The sequence below is a fragment of the Chanodichthys erythropterus genome, chromosome 17 (genome assembly GCF_024489055.1).
Source record: "Chanodichthys erythropterus isolate Z2021 chromosome 17, ASM2448905v1, whole genome shotgun sequence".
Lineage (NCBI taxonomy): Eukaryota > Metazoa > Chordata > Actinopteri > Cypriniformes > Xenocyprididae > Chanodichthys > Chanodichthys erythropterus.
Genome location: NC_090237.1, coordinates 16,235,860 through 16,252,643, shown reverse-complemented (window position 1 = coordinate 16,252,643; position 16,784 = coordinate 16,235,860). Strand labels below are relative to the sequence as shown.

Sequence of the window (16,784 nt, the reverse complement as noted above, 5' to 3'; positions counted from 1 at the left end):
CATAGCCTACGCATAGTCATATAGGCTACCCTACACACACCTCACCAAAAATGTAACTACACGTCGCAACGACGCAGACCGCAAGATCTGTGATTGGACGGCTTGGTATTATCGCATTTCCACCGACTCATTTCCGGTGTGTTCTGGCCGACAAGCACAGAAAATTCACACTCCTTCTGCCTCAACTGGTTCACGGGTCATACGTACCATCTCCTCGGCAACGCCTTCTCTCGTTTCTGCATTTTTAGTGAAATTACTAAAACTAAAGTGACTGTTTTTCAACATCAATCAGCTCAAACTCTTACATCATCCGCTCACTCAAAATAGAGGCGAAGAAACCCAACACAGTGGAACATAGAAACCACACTGCCAACAGTTTCAGCGGTGTAATAATTAAACATCGATTCCTGAAGACGAAATCAAGTCCCGCCCTACATATTTATTTTTTCTTGTTTGTGAAGCTGTTTTACTCAGATATATGTCACAATAGGGAAGAAAAGGCTATCGCAACTTCGGTTTTATGCCGACTTTAATGCTTACTAAAATTGTTATTCTAGTAAAAAAATATAAAAAATTCAATCAAATTAGAAATTAGAATGCAAAAAAAGGAACATTTTCACTGTTCCAACTTTTGAACGGCAAGCAGTGTTGTGGGTAATGCATTACAATAAGTAGCCTAACATGAGCAATGTAATCAGATTACTTTTTTCAAGTATCGAGAAAAGTAACAATTACTTACTTTTTTCAAGTATCGAGAAAAGTAACAATTACTTTTAAATTTACAGCAAAATATCAGTTTTCCTTTTTAAAATAAGTAACACAAGTTACTTTGCTTTCCCATTTATTGACTGTCTACATGTTGAGGGAAATTGGGAGTAAAGCCCAATTTATAATTCTCCGTCAAGTGTACACAGTAGGTACGGCATAGCCTACGCATAGTCATATAGGCTACCCCTTAATTGGCCTTATGGAGTGGAGGTGTTGTGTGTGCTGACCTGAGTAAACATGATGGTTATTGTAGTTCTAGACTAAATGTGAACATTTACTCAAATCACTTGCACACAAACAGATTCAGTATTTCTCAAAATGAATAAAAACAGTGAAACAAACTCAGAATATTGCGCAAAACTACAATAATATTACACAAAACTTACTTTATGCATTTAATAGCATTTTATTTACCAATATCTTTGTGTTGACCTTCAATAAGCCAATTCAACCATACCAATAAGCAAAAATGACTTAAGATAAACATCACATTTGTTTCATTTTTTTTTTAATTGCTGCGCCCTCTACTGTACAGTTGTAAATTTGCATTTTCTTCTGAAATGGACTTTACATTTGTGAAAAAAATATACATGTTGTTGTTGTTGTGATTAAAAAGGTGAGAAAAGGTAATGCAAAAGTAATGTAACATTACTTTCCATAAAAAGTAACTAACAGTTACTTTTTTAAAAGGGAGTAACAATATTGTAAAGCATTACTTTTAAAAGTAACTTTCCCCAACACTGATCTCAAGTATCTTAGTATGAGCATCACTATACAACCTGAGCACTTTTTTAGATCTTCGTAAAGCGATATATCAAACTAATACATTTCAATCAGTTCATTTCAATAGTTTTAGGTAATCATGCACACTGCCCTCAAGTGTGTGGAACAGATAATATGGAAACATGAATGCTCTTGAGTTGGTCTAGGTGACCCGAGAGACTGTGAGATGTGATGTGACACCACAGTTCGCCCTTCTTCTCGCCCCCTCAGCGCTTCAATTAGATAATTGACAGGTGCATGCAGAGACTGAGACAATCAATTATCCTGCTGACTGTCTGTTGCTCTGCACAACTGCACAGTGTCTTAAGGGTGAAACGCTGAGGACACTGTAACCACAGAGGACACATTCAGTGGCAACTGTTTTCCTTCGGAGGAACAGAGTTTCTCTCTAAAAGTGCTTAGGGGAAACTTGACTGAGTCTACAAGGGAGCTCTGTGATTCATTTGAATGAGTACTACTGATGTATGCAAGAGCATGGTTAAAGGAAAAGCTTTTTTCTTGTTCTTTTTTAACGATTGGCAACAAGTGTCAGGATAATGAGCAATGCCTGAGGAGGACTGACTGATAACAGGAGTTGTAGTTTTAAACACTTGCTCTGCTCTGTATCTGCATGGCTCTAGAAGCCAGTTAAACCCATTGCATTGATGTCATTGCAGCCCTATGGGCATTCACAGAGTCTCCAGACAGACAACAAGCACTATCTGCCCTCTACTGGTCTATCACTGTATAATCGACAACTGGTGCATACTTGGTTATTTATATCATGAGGCTGAATGTGTCAAAAATGAATGCATGGAATAAATGAGTTCTGCTCTTAATCTTGATGTTTACAGCATAAAACGATTTCATTAAAATTAGCAACTGTGTCGGAATGGTTGTTTATGAAAGAATTAGGAACGCATGATCACCACCCCATGTCGTTCTAGTGGAGAACTCGCGATTTTTTACTGAGAACAAATTTTGTAGCTGGTGTGACTCGAAATTACCCAAAGGACAAGCTGTTTAAGCTTACTCACCTATTTTCATATAGTGCTACATATCACCTGAAGATGTAACCATAGTAACCGTAGGCAGCCCACTCGTTTAGATAAGTACCCTACATTAAATATCGAAAGTTATGTTCTCTCATAATATATCACAATCACATAATTACAGACTTACTTACACAAAGACTATTTATACAAAATAGAAGCGTTTTAGCGGTGACAAAACAAACCGCATCACAAAATCACTCACAGAAAGTCCTTTAAAGTTTCTCCACACTGAAAGTCTGTGTATAATTTACACAGTGGGCGTGTCAAGTAACGAATCATAGCGCAAGCAAATTGGTATTGATCACAAAACGCTGTAAGTGTGAATGATGACTGTACAATTTAGTTTGTATTTTATGTACTCTTGGTGAGGAATAACGATAAAGCTTGGCAGAAAACACAACTCATTTAGCTGGTTTATGAGACAGGCTTGCCTTGCACTTCAAAAAGCAAACAAAATTTCAAATCATTCTCTGTGGCAGCACATAATTAGAGCATTAATTATGTTCACATTCTTTGCTATCCATTTAGTAGCACTAATGCTAAAAAGCTTCCCGTCTTGTTGAGGAAAAAACTGCTCGACATTCACAATTCTGAACTCTTAGTGAGGAACTTTCCAGAGCATATGCTGGTTAGGAATGTTTTGAAGCTGGTTTGAGCTGGTTTATGTTGGTTCAAGCCAAGTTCTGTTCCTAGTTCAGGAGACAAGGACAAGTTTCCATGCTTCAAAACATACCTAACCAGCATATGCTGTTTTTTTTTTTTCAAGAGGGCACTTCTTGCCCATGTTAAATGACAATCACAACAGCGATTAACAACATCAGAGTAGGCATTGAGGTTATCAATGTTAATGAAAATACACTTTTAAGAAAGGTTCTTTACTGGGATCTATTCAAATAAAAACCTTTAGCATTCATCAAACTTGACATTAAAGGTTCTTTTCAGTATAAAAAAAAGTTTCTTCTGCTCTCGTGCATAGATGCAAACTCCTCATCTTTCAGTGACAACTCACCTTTTTGAGATCAAAATAGGTCACCTATGGGATCTGCATAGATTTATGGGGGTGTAAATAAAGAACTGGTTGTTTCAATAAGTACCTGTACTCTTTACTTTAAAAACTATGTCTATAAAGGGTAATATTTTATGTATTTGAGGGAACGGTGAAGAAAGAGGGGGCAAACAGTTTGCATTTTGTCTAATCAGCCAATATTGTTTTAAATAGCCTGCATAGCACTTCATCTCCTATAAAACAAGATTTTGAACAAATGTTGATTTTGGTAAAATATTAACACAATATGTTCATTTTTTTTTTCCTTCATGAAAAATTAGTTTTGGACATATAGGCCCGATTTCACAGGCAGGGCTTAGCCTAAACCAGGATAAGTTCTTAGTTCAATTAGGATAACATACACTAGACAAAAACATTACTAGTGTGCAAAGACAAAACAATGGCAGAGACATATTTTTAGATCTGTCAGTACAAGTTTCACTGATGTGTCTCAAACATGCACTTTAGTCTAGGACTAGCTTAAGCCTTGTCTGTGAAACCAAGGGTTTAGGTAATAAAAAAATCAATTTAAAAACTCCTTAAAGTAACTACAAATGAGCATGTAAAGCAAATATCTTTAAAAAAAAAAAAAAAATTTCCATGCAGAGCATGCCCCCGCCCCACCTTTTTTCCCCCTTACCTGTTTGCATCCCTGCTCATTACCCAGAACTGAGGTGCCTTTGAGCAAAGCACCTAACCCCCAATCACTCCCAGGGCTCTGCAGCAAAAATGGCTGCCCACTGCTCTGGGTGGGTGTGTGTGCACTTGGATGGGTGAAATGCAGAGAACATAATGGGCAAAGTCTATAAAAACAGATGGGATACCATACTTGGCCATACGTCATGTCACTTTCTTGACACTTTTCTTCACTTTTGACTCGAGTAACCTGCATTTTATGCATCACTACACTACTGGTAATGAACAAAGGATGCTTTTTGCCCACAAAATTGCCTACTTTCACTAATGTGACTGTGTCTAAAAAGAAAAATGGTTCTTTTAAGATCTGTTCACTGAAAGGTTCCAAAATGGTTTCTCTATGGCATCGCTGCAAAAAAAAAAAAAAAAACCTTTTGGAACTATTATTTTTAAGAGTGCAGGGCTTTCAGTTTCAAATCGTATGCTGATGTAGTTTTGATTAAAAAGCTGCTAGAATTACCGTTCTGGGTCATGAACATTCCAGCACCTGTTCTCATTATACTCATCCAGTGAAAAATGCCAAAAATGAAGCCAAACTGATCAATACAGACATTTTGTCATTCCAACTTTATTTCCTGGTTTTGCATCACTTTCCATTTGGATGGCAATTCTTCTTTTTTTGCAGTCATCAAACTGTAGCTGCAGACCAGGAGAGCCTGAGCTCCATCCACTCTTCATCTCAGCAGGAGGGTCTCAGGGGCAAATGAATGAGTCCAGGGCTCTGGGAGGAATGTCAGCTGGCTGAAGGAACAGAGAGGCCTTGAGCAAAAACTTCTCTTCATGTACTGCACAGACATGGGTTTCCACGCAAAAAAAATTGTGGGGGGAGAAAAGAGTCTGAATTCTGAAGCACTCGCCCTGTTCAGTCATACTGAAGCCTACAGCTTAAGAGTTTCAACAGCCAAAAGCATGCGAGAAACATGGAAAACACTAAAATGAAAAATAAATACATCTTGGGATTTAAAAAAGGAAAAAAACCTTAATACATTAGTTTAAAAAAAATCCTTTCTCAACTTGTGTTTCTTACATATATATTTTAAACGCACAGCTTTGTACAATTTGGTAAAGTTCTCCGTTCTCTAGCTGCAGGGGAAGGAGAGGACTGGGCTGCCCACGTTCGCTGGAATGAGGACATGTACTCGGGACAGGTAAGGCTGAGAGGAGACAGTCCGTCTTCCCTAATTGACGAATGCTGACAGAAGCAAGAGGCCTTGTTAGAATATTCCCCTCATTTTTGGATGGAGGTGTTCAGCAGTGAGGAAGACAGGCTTGTGCGGAGCATGTTACGGATAGAAGCGATGCCCCCGTCATCACAGGAGCCGGGAACTTCTGCCACTCTATTTCTTATCTGTGGGTGGAATAAGACAGAGGAATGATGGAATAATCCTGAAACAGGAATGCAATGCCAATGACGGTTTGATTTCAAAATGTTTTGCAGTCAGTGTGTTGACGGTACCTCTACTCTCGTCGCCATCTGCGGATGACCCAACAGGCCTTTGGCGAAGTAGATTATAATACTTTGTTTCCATCTCCTGAAAATACATTACCAACGATATTAGTCAAACTGTTACCGACTCAACCACAGAAAAGTCCCCTATGTATAATTTATTTATTTATATATATATATATATATATATATATATATATATATATATATATATATATATATATATATATATATATATATATATATATATATATATATATATATATATATATAGATATATATATATATATATATATATATATATATATATATATATATATATTACTGTTAATTACTATTAATAAATCATTAACAAAGATAATAAAAAATATTATTATTTTTATTTTTAATGCTTGTTTAACCATTTAATATATATTATTACACAAAAATATTATACTTTGTTAATATATAACAGAATAAAATAAATTATTTAAGATCAATTCTTATCCGTTATTAGACAAAAATAATCAGCAATGCGGTAATGGTGGATCAAAACATTTAAAGTCCCCCTGTAGTCAATTATTTTATCCCTTAAAACTCATCTTTGATCACCAAAATGACATTTTAAAAAAATTTCAAGTGAAAAAAATTTCTTCATGCATTAAAATAGCTTGAATGTAACTCTACAACCTTGCCTCATTTAATATACACGGATCAATGAATATGTAAATTAGCCCCACCTCCACTTCCTTGCGCCAGCTCTGAGAGCAGACCCGGCGCCAGACACAAATTCACAGACGGGCATTACATTTTTTTCAGGGGGGCACAAATGAGATCAACGTTATTGCATAATAACATTAATTATGAATTAAATGGACAAAAAAAAAAAAAAAAACAACGAGGAAGAACTAAACACACGTTGCATGGGCTCGACATTGCCCGGGACAAGTTGACTTTTTAAAGGGGCAAGTGAAAGAGGATTTTACTTGACTGGCCTGATTAAAACGCCAATAAAAAAAATGACTAGAGAATCACCAAAATGCGATAATGCTTCTGCATTCGTTTAGTCTAAGTGGCTTAGTGCATAATAATATCGATATTATCGGTAGTGCATAATAATATATAGGCTGTCGCTGATGTAATGTACTGACGCTAACAAAATGTTGCGCTGTTGAGGCACTCGCGCTGCCTCTCGAGGAGAAATTGAAACAAATGAGCGCAGCATGACAAAGGTTGTTTTAGGATGTTACAAGGTATGTAGGAATTCCAGCTAAGAAAAAAGTCATGTCTATTCTCAGAAAAACATAAAACAAACACAACAGAACTACTGTATGTAGAAGCTATTCACATGAACTAAAGGGTTTATCCTCTCATTTATTTAATGCGCTACTCCACATAGGAAGAACAGACATGCCAACTAGTTACTGACTGACACAGACACATATGTGAAACGGGCTGATGTTGTCTTGACCTGGAGCGAGGTTTACGTGACATAACGTCACTTGGAAGTAAGCGGGGCAGCCAGAAATCTGCTCAAATGGGTGCTGCAGTTCCCTTTTCACCACAGGTTTACATCATAGGTTTACATTGGAAATTTGTGGGGCGCTGTAGAGCTGGGAGGGCTCTGAGACAGGCTGCCCCGCTTATCATGATTCATGCCTGCCGAATCCTTGCGCTATATTTTAATATACCCTGCTCACTTTACGACTAGAAAATCTGAAAAAAATATTTGTTGCAGAATGCTGGACACATTTACAATATATTATTTCAGTCTACTTTTGGATGAATATTTTGTTGGACTATGCCCCACCCAGACGAGCCGCGGCTGAATACTGCAGTAAAAATTCAAATGTGGAGTTTTTATATTTATGACATATGATACAGTTAAGCAACACCAAGAGTGCCGAATAATACCATCACGACTGAAAATGTGACACTGATTTCATATGGCAGTTGTATAAACAAGTAACGTTATTTTTTTAATTTACTTACATTTTAGACGCAATATTGACTGTTTTTGTTCTGTTTTAGCAGCGAAAATAGTTCAGACAAATATCATAGCAGAAGCGCGTCAGTCTCTGTGGCTGCGGTTCTGAAACTGGTGCTGCGGGTCTGCAGCTGGATATGTCTCGGTCTCACAGCAACACTCAGGCTTTCGCCTAGCATTACCTCGCTGATCTCGCCTGCCAACTTTGGTGGTCTTTGATTAAAGAAACGCCGTATATCCTCAGACACTGTCACACGAGATAGTTCAGCAGTTGTTTAAAAAATGACCGCTAACATTAAGCTGCAACACTATGCTTAGCACACAACCAAACATTTCCGCGCTCAATATTTACAAACCAATCAAATCCGTTTATTATTTTATTTTTTTAAATCAGATCAAACACATTTTTATCCGGTAGTTATGATACAAAACGATAACTTTTGATAAAAAAAATCAAGGACTGGTTGGTGGGACGTGGAGTTGTCGACTCGTCCAGGGCGGGCACTAGTGACTCACAGGGCGGGCCAGGCCCCCCAATGCCCGCCCATGGCGCCGGGACTGTCTGAGAGTCTAGTGTTGCTATAGTGACGAGCAATTTGTTGTTTGTGTTGTGGATATTTAAGAAAAAAGCTTGTTTCGCTTTGTATATTCAGTTTAATTTCTGCTGCTTAATGCTGCAGTCCGCAACTTTTTTGTGTTAAAAATTTACAGAAAGTATATAATGATAATATACAACATGAATCCATTTTCCAAACCGTGTTTTTGTCTTAACCTGAATCATTACGGTACACTTATAATAAGTGTTTATACTTTGACTATTTCAGACCGGACTGGTAGGACTCGCCGCAGAGTATCACAGTAACTGCGTGACTCGCCATAGACATACACAGAGAAAAGTAGCTCAGGCTACAATGTTCCTCCGCAAGACGTGTGCAGTTCTGTTTATTAACCGCTAGAGGGCCAAAAATCGCGGACAGCAGCTTTAAATTGTGTTTTAAATTATGAATTGCTAAAACGCCTTTGCAAAACAGTCTGAATCCACTTGAATTTGTTTGGACTGCTCTCTCACTGAATCACCTGAAGCGATTTCTCAGTAAAACAGACAGTATCGAGAAAATAAGCAGCCGTTTTCCTCTGTGAACATGTGCTAAATGGATGTTTGACAATTTCGTTGCTTTTTGAAGTTCAGATTTAAAAAAAAAAACATTCAGATTAAATCCTGCAGGCGCCAGAGCCTTCTCCGTACATGAAATAAATGCACATCCTTGAATGAGCGCAGATTTCCAGCGTATTTACTTGAACTTATCAGGTAGGCTAATATCTAGAGACAGAGCGCATTTGTTATTCTGAAAGCCACGCCCACCGGGGGGGGAAACAATCCAACCGTCTCCATTGAGTTTGTATTGCGTGAGGCTGCCACTTTGTCTTTTCTGACTTATTACAAAAAACAGAACAATGTCTAAAAGCTGCTGTGTGACAAGGTGTACAGCTAACAAGCTAAAAAAAAACCCAGAAATAAGTTTTATAAGCTGTCGACCCCCAAAAATGAATGTTTAAGGACATAAAAGTGGATACAGGCAGTGAGACAGAGAGCAACGGGTCATATTACTATAAGAATTGCATTGGAGGGGAACGTAATCGGCGACAGGTGAAATAATTCTTTGACATGGTAAAAAATAATGAATGGTTTGTTTTTGTTGGTTTGGTTAGCATATGTTGTCGCCGATTACGACCCCCTCCAGTGTATTTCTTAAAGTAATTATGACCATTTGCGCTCTGTCTCACTGCCTGTATCCACTTTTATGTCCTTAAACATTAATTTTTTGGGATCGACAGCTTATCAAAACTTACTTCTGGGTTTTTTAGCTTGTTAGCTGTGCACCTTGTCACACAGCAGCTTTTAGACATTGTTCTGTTTTTTGTAATAAGTCAGAAAAGACAAAGAGGCAGCCTCACGCAATACAAAGTCAATGGAGACGGTTGGTTTGTTTTCCCCCCCGGTGGGCGTGGTCTTCAGACTATGACGCGTTGCGCTCTGTCTCTATGGTTTGATGGCAGCCAAAATCAGAATTTATAATGGGCTGAATGTCTCTCTCAGAACTTGACGTGTGATTCCACACTGATTGAATATGCACATGAATCACGGTCACACGCTCAGAGCAATATTGTTTTAGCTAAGTTTGATAGTATTCAAATATTTCAAAGGACAAAAACATGAACTTTATTGGCTTTCCTTCAAGTCAGCTTTACTTTGGCGCGAGCCCCTATGCACTCGCACACTTGGCACAGCCCTTGCGACGGTTCTGTCATTAATTAATATGGATTAATATAGATAGCCTTTTGCTTGACTACATTATCAAACAGTTCCTGTTCTTCATGTCAGAGTCAGACAGCTGCCTTCTAACAATCAGTATCCTTACAAACGCTTTGAACATCTCAGAACGTCAGTGCAAATAGTTCATCATAACATCGTAAAAGACTCGCTATACTGATAAATCTTCACAATTATTCATATCAACAGAAAATTTACTGGGATAACCAGGCTTCTCTCGAGACTTTCCTGCTTCAGAGCAGTCATAGTTAATGATATGCTAAAGCCTGCCGGCACGTTGTTGTGATTGGTTACAAGGTAGTCTGTGATGTCACAAACACCCACGAATCCAAACCGCAGTTTCAAACATAAAATACTTAGCAATGGTGCGGACTTATGAATTTGCACATGGTTTGTCTTAAAGCATAATAAAAAGACCACATAGACATATAAACAACATTAAAAACTTGATTTTCACCACAGGGGGTCTTTAATAACTGACAAGTCGCAAGACAATGATCACTAAACTAGTCTAATGACCCAGACTTTAAGAAACTTAATGGTCTTAAAAAGATCACAATGTTTTATATCGCAAAACAATAATGAGAATATTTGATATATGATGAAGCCTTAAAATTCAGAGAGCAAACAGACCTTGAGGTGGTTGAGGTTGGCCTGCAGGCAGCGAAGATGTGAGAGGACCTGTCTGCTGAGGCGAGACGTGCTGCCTGAGGAGGGCGAGGAGAACTTCAGGCTGATGCCCGAGTCGGCAGCACAGCTGTGTGCCAAACTCGGCTCCTTTCTCCCGACCTGAATATCGTCATCTGTACTGCTCTCGCCCGAGCCGCCGTACCCCTCCAGAACCAGGTAGGCTGCTGAAAAGCACAACTACAATTAGCTGGGTCACCTGGATGTCAGAGCAGGTGCACTGCCACACCGCTTTACAATTCTTTTTTCGTCATTTAATGATGATCTTGGTACATGCATCTAAGCCGGATTTTCCTCAAGACAGCAAAGTTTCTTGGTCAAACACTCACCGTAGTCTTCTGGGCACTCGTAGAAGCCCGTATCTCCAGAAGTGTAGTCCTGAGCTCGACTGGGGGTGCGAGCAGAGCTGTGCTCCACCGGTGTGCGTAGAGAGGTGGTCCTGAGGAGACGACTGCCGGCCGATCGGCCCAATCGCTCACCCTCATCCTGAGCCATCAGCTGAGTCACCAACACCTGCTTCAGCGCCGCCACTGAAAAACATGATCACATGTACACAGACCTTAATAAAATGATACACTGCTACAAAACAACCCGACGCTAACACAACATACAAGACGAGTGTGATTTTGAGAGCCCTTTTATAACTGATGTTAACAAGATACTGAAATGTCTGATAAATTAACAAATCAGTGTTTTAAACTGCTTCACAAAACATCTAACAGAATCTAACAGAATCAGAAAAAAATATATATAGGTGAATCTGTGCAGCAACAAACTTTGACAATAGGAATTATAATAAATATGCTCATTTAAGGGATAGTTCACCCAAAAATGAAAAATCTCTCATCATTTACCTCATGTCATTTTAAAACTGTAAGACTGACTTTCTTCTGAGGTGCACAATGATATTTTGAAGAATTTTGGTAACCAAACGGTTTCCAGTTTCATTGTATTTTTTGTCCATCCAATAAAAGTTAATGGGAACTAAAACTGTTTGATTATCAACATTTTGGAGTGGACTATTCTTAACTAAAAAAAAACATAATAAACAGCAATACACATCTAAGTATTGATTGGAAAATATTAGAGGATATATTATATATATATATATATATATATATATATATATATATATATATATATATATATATATATATATATATATATATATATATATATATATATATATATATATATATATATATATATATATATATATAAATAAAAGATATGCCACAATGAACTATCAGGGACTATGTGATGACAAAAGAATTCAGTGTGTGTTTTTAGTAACACTTTACAATAAAGTTTCATTTGTTAACATTAGTTAACTACATTATTTAATACTTAAAATGCATTTATTAATCTTAGATAATCTCAACATTTACTAATACATTTTTAAGATCAAAAGTTCTGTTTAAATTAGTTAATGCACTGTGAACAAACATGACCATTTTTATTAACTAACATTAACAAATATATGATTTATGAATTTATTGCTCATTTTAGCCCATGATTCACAGAAACAAACTGTTCAGAGTTCACATATTTGTTGTTTTCAGCAGAAGTAATTCCCATTAGGAAGCACAAGTACAATAGATCTTTTATTGTTAGATACTAAACCAATTAAAAGACACTTGGAAAATAAATAAGCCTTTTCTGGAGTTGTTTTAATCAATAGAGGCTGAATTGTCATTTTCTTGAGTTGGCAGGCACACAGACAACTGCCTCCCAATGCTGAGAAGCAGCCAAAACAAAGCCACAGTAGCCTTAACTCATGGTATCTGGCATTGTTAAGATGTTTGGCAAGCACAATTTATTATAATGTAAATTATTATTTTATGTTTGTTATTTCAAGTTACCAAATATAAAACAGGATATGAAAGTGATATGTACTTAAGCTAATGCAGTTCAAACACAGTCTTACATGTTTTAAGGGCCTCATCTGCTTTAGATGAACAGGATAGAGAGTCTGCGTCCCTGCCGTTCAAGAGTTCGGAGTCCAGATACGAGCCATCCCTTCCAGCTCTCGGGACCTGTTCCTCTTCCCCAGGGTTGGAGTCTGGGACACAGTCCCGCAGGGCTGCCGAGGGCGAAAATTCACTGTCTTTCTCTGAGGACAGATGATGAAGGCTCGAGTTGAGTATGGTGGCAATCAACACTTTTACAATCAGAGAAACGTTTGAACATGCACAGCTACCTGCGGACTGGATGCTTCCTGTGGAGATCCGTTCAGAGCCTTTGCTGAACTTGCTTAACTCGACACCGTCTCTGTCGCCACTAGAATACAGTTGAACAGTTATGTAAGGTACATTCCTTTGTCGTTTATATTTGCTACTTTTCAAATGCCTTTTATGTGTAGGTTTTGTTACTCTTGTCCCAGTCCCAGACTTTAAATGTTACAAACATAAAAATGTGGTACATAATTCCATTATATATTACCATTTATATCGATATAACTATAATCTAAACAAAGAATTATCAATAATTATCATAAACCATTTTAATATTGGTGTGAAAATGTATCAATTTAAAAAAAAAAAAATACAAAATCAAGTTATGTAACTTCAACAATAATGAACAGTTTTGCCCTCAAGAAAGTTCTCAAAAGATTGACATTTTTATGTTTGTAACATTTAAAGTCTGGGACTGGGACAAGAGTAACAATAAAACCTATATATAAAAGGCATTTGAAAAGCAGCGAATATAAATGACAAAGGAATGTACCTTACATAACCAAGTGATAACCAAGTGTACTTGGTTATCAAGGTGACAACCATCAGTGAAGAGCTGCATACTTCCCTACTATATAGTAGGAGTGCATGAAAATAGTATGCTCGAAATCATAAAACCATACAAGATACTAATCAGCGTGTGAGATCACTGATAATTCTGAGGGAAAAAACTCTCAAGTCTGACATTTCATTGCAAATGCGAGTTTATATCGCGCCATTCTGACTTTATAACTCACAACTGCGAGTTCATATCTCAACATTCTGAGAAAAAAGTCAGAATTGCAAGTTCATAATCATGCAATTCTGACTACAACTCGCAATTGTGTTTATATCAATATTCTGTGAAAAAAGTCAGTATTGTGAGTGTATATCAGGAAATTCTGACTTTATAACTCACAATTGAGAGTTTATATCACAATTGCAAAGAAAAAAAGTCTGAATTGTGAGATATAAACTCGCAATTACCTTTTTATTTTTTATTCTGTGGCAGAAACAAGGTTCCATAGATAACGGTATATAACTTGTCTTAATTTATTTTCTATATTTCTCGTGGCCCAAACAGTGAAAAAATGAGAAGTATTTCATGTTAAACAAGTAGTTTTTGAAAGTCAGTGTTTGAAAAAAAGCTGCTCTTAATTTTCATTGATTATTACAGCGTTTGTAGCCATTATTATATAGTTTTAATTATATAATTCAATGTATAACAGACCTTAATGTTTTGAGTAAGCCAAATGATCTAATCTTTTATTATCCTCGCAGGATAATAAAATAATTATCCTGTCGGTTGTGAGGTAATGCGCTATGAAATTATGCTGCGGCAAATGAATTGTAGTATTTAATAATAATAATAATTAATAATAATAACAATAGTTATTATTATTAATATCATTATTAATACATTAATTGGAAATGCCAAATCATCTTGATATCGCAGATCGCTGACAGTTTTGTCGATATCTCTGGCTATCACCGATCCACAAAATCATCGTTTATCTAAAAAAACAGTAGTCCAATGGACACTTTACAATCCTATGAGGCTGCAGAAGAGGAGTTATGAATGGCAGTGTAGCGACACAACTCAGAACGTAGGTCACAGGTCACTAAGAACAAACACTTTAGTAATGTTAACTAAGCTGCGATCAGTAGTAGGAAGTAAAGGACTCACTCGTGCTGAGGCAAAGGAATGATGCTGTGGGGTTTTGCGTTCATAACTTCTGCCCTCTGAGCGATCTGTCGTTGCCACCTGATATAAAATACAGAGAATACTATATAAACAAGAAAAGTGGCTTGCAGAAACATCAGAAGGAGAGAAATGTCCAAAACTTACATTCTCTGCTCGGACACTGTTTGGGCCATCAGCTCATAGATCTGAGCTCCATTTTTGGACATGGAGATCACAAAAAATGATCTGTTATCTGGGGAAATAAAGGAAACCTATAAGGATTCATTCTTCAAATATACGTGGGGAGAGGGTTTGACAAATGAGATGGCAGACGCTCACCTGTCGCCACCGAGCGCACCAGCACAGTGCTGAGCTTGATGATGGGACTGAATATGTGTTTCGTGTCAGCTGTTCCTGCGAGGTTCTTACTGTGACACCTGAGAATAAGACGCTCGTCCTGCTTCTGCAGCAGCACCAGGATGTCTTCCAGGAGTAAAGTATATAGCTCTGACACAAAAACAGACACCAGAGTTATTATATAATCATCAGAAACCAGCCCTTGGGAAGTTTGAGAGCAGTGACTTACCAATAGTTTTGTCTTTGTTAATCTTCCAGGACAGAGGACCCTCATGGACCATCTTTCTTTTAGTGAGATCCAGATTCTGTGAGACAATAAACATCAACTTGCATCCTTAAAATAGTTCTAACTAGAAAGGACTCAAAGCACAAAGAGTTCACAAAGCACACACTTTTTTCAATTTTGATCCTTATGTGGACTGACTGATTGTTTACACAGACCTTTTGCAAATAATAAAACTGAATCCATATTTTTAGACAATGTCTGTCATATCTAGATTGGTTACTACATAATAGTGAATGCCACATATGAGCATTAATGGGTAAATTTAGATAGCTGTGGACATGGCAACGCTTTTTGTGTGCTGTTAGAGTCCAGTGTATTTATTGTAAACTAAATGTTTTTATTGTTCAACTAAGGGGTCGTTTACACAACACCGTTTTCAACTAAAACCAGAAAAAAATGTATGCGTTTTGCCAGTTCATTTACACAACAACTGCATTTTGGTGGCCTGAAAACGCAAACTTTTCAAAACGGGTTTCAAAGTACAATTTTTTGATTTGTGAAAGCTGTGACATCATGTGAATACGTATTACATGTTCAGTCTATTGGGGTGTAGTGTTTCTTTACAAAGTGACATCGCCAACTACTGGCCTGGCAGCATAATACAGCGTTTTTTGTCATTTTCGCAGATCCGTGTGAACGGGGATCATTTTGACAATGTCGTCTGTAACCGAAAAACATAAAGGAAAAACGTTTCCATTTTTAGTATATCGCTGTCGCTGCAGTTAATTTATTTAAAATATTTTTTGTTAATTGAATTAAAGCTAGAATAAATAAATAGAATGAAATATAACTATTAGATTAAATAAAATAAGTGCTAAAACAGAAGCAAACAAAAATAACAGAAGCACATACATTTACTGAAACTAAAATTAGAATGAAAACTGAAAATACTAATGCTAATTCAAAATATTACTAAACACTATAATAGTAGTAACACTTAAATTATATTGTTAATTTCATTTCAAACTATGGATGAGGTTTGGATTTTATTTTTGTTTTTGCTACTAAATGGATCAGACATGCCAAGAAAAATCATTTGTGTCTGTCTGAATAAATTAATAACTTGATTTCAGCTCCTCAAGATGCTGTTTTAGTAAAAATTAATTTTAGACACATGGAATGTGTTTGATGCCGATCCACATGACAACTAAAACAGGTGGAATAACCTACTATTCTCTGCTCCTCAAATACAGTTTTCTGGGAAAGATCCTAGAATAATTTGTATGATTAGTACTAACCTTAAACTCTGAGATCATGGGGTTCTCGCTTTGCTTGAGGGAAGAGAGGTCCAGCCGTCTCTGGTAGTCTTCCAGTCTCTGTGGGACATAAACAATTTATGCTGCAGAATCCATTAACATTTGCCAACCTTTTATGATACTGTTTTTAGACAAAAAAAAACTAAACATGGAGAGCTGCAATCTTTTAAGAAATACACTGTAGACAAGGGAAAAGATTAGATTTTCCAAGCTGGCCTCTTTTTAATGAA

At 37.0% G+C, this 16,784-nt stretch overlaps 1 protein-coding gene across 3 annotated transcripts in view; it reads right to left on the bottom strand.

Moving 5' to 3' along the window:
- Positions 1-4,878: 4,878 nt before the first annotated feature.
- Positions 4,879-16,784, bottom strand: part of arhgef12a (Rho guanine nucleotide exchange factor (GEF) 12a) — a 61,715-nt gene continuing 49,809 nt past the window's right edge. For 2 of the 3 annotated variants that reach the window (XM_067364891.1, XM_067364894.1), the window contains 11 exons: positions 16,537-16,614; positions 15,242-15,317; positions 14,995-15,162; positions 14,821-14,908; positions 14,659-14,736; positions 12,959-13,038; positions 12,686-12,871; positions 11,088-11,288; positions 10,705-10,925; positions 5,783-5,858; positions 4,879-5,674 (listed from right to left, as the gene is read on the bottom strand). In XM_067364891.1, coding sequence (XP_067220992.1) covers positions 5,664-5,674; positions 5,783-5,858; positions 10,705-10,925; positions 11,088-11,288; positions 12,686-12,871; positions 12,959-13,038; positions 14,659-14,736; positions 14,821-14,908; positions 14,995-15,162; positions 15,242-15,317; positions 16,537-16,614 — 1,263 coding nt within the window. In that variant the 3' untranslated portion in view covers positions 4,879-5,663. The remainder of the gene's footprint in view (positions 5,675-5,782; positions 5,859-10,704; positions 10,926-11,087; positions 11,289-12,685; positions 12,872-12,958; positions 13,039-14,658; positions 14,737-14,820; positions 14,909-14,994; positions 15,163-15,241; positions 15,318-16,536; positions 16,615-16,784) is intronic. The other variant, XM_067364892.1, reaches the window with a different exon arrangement.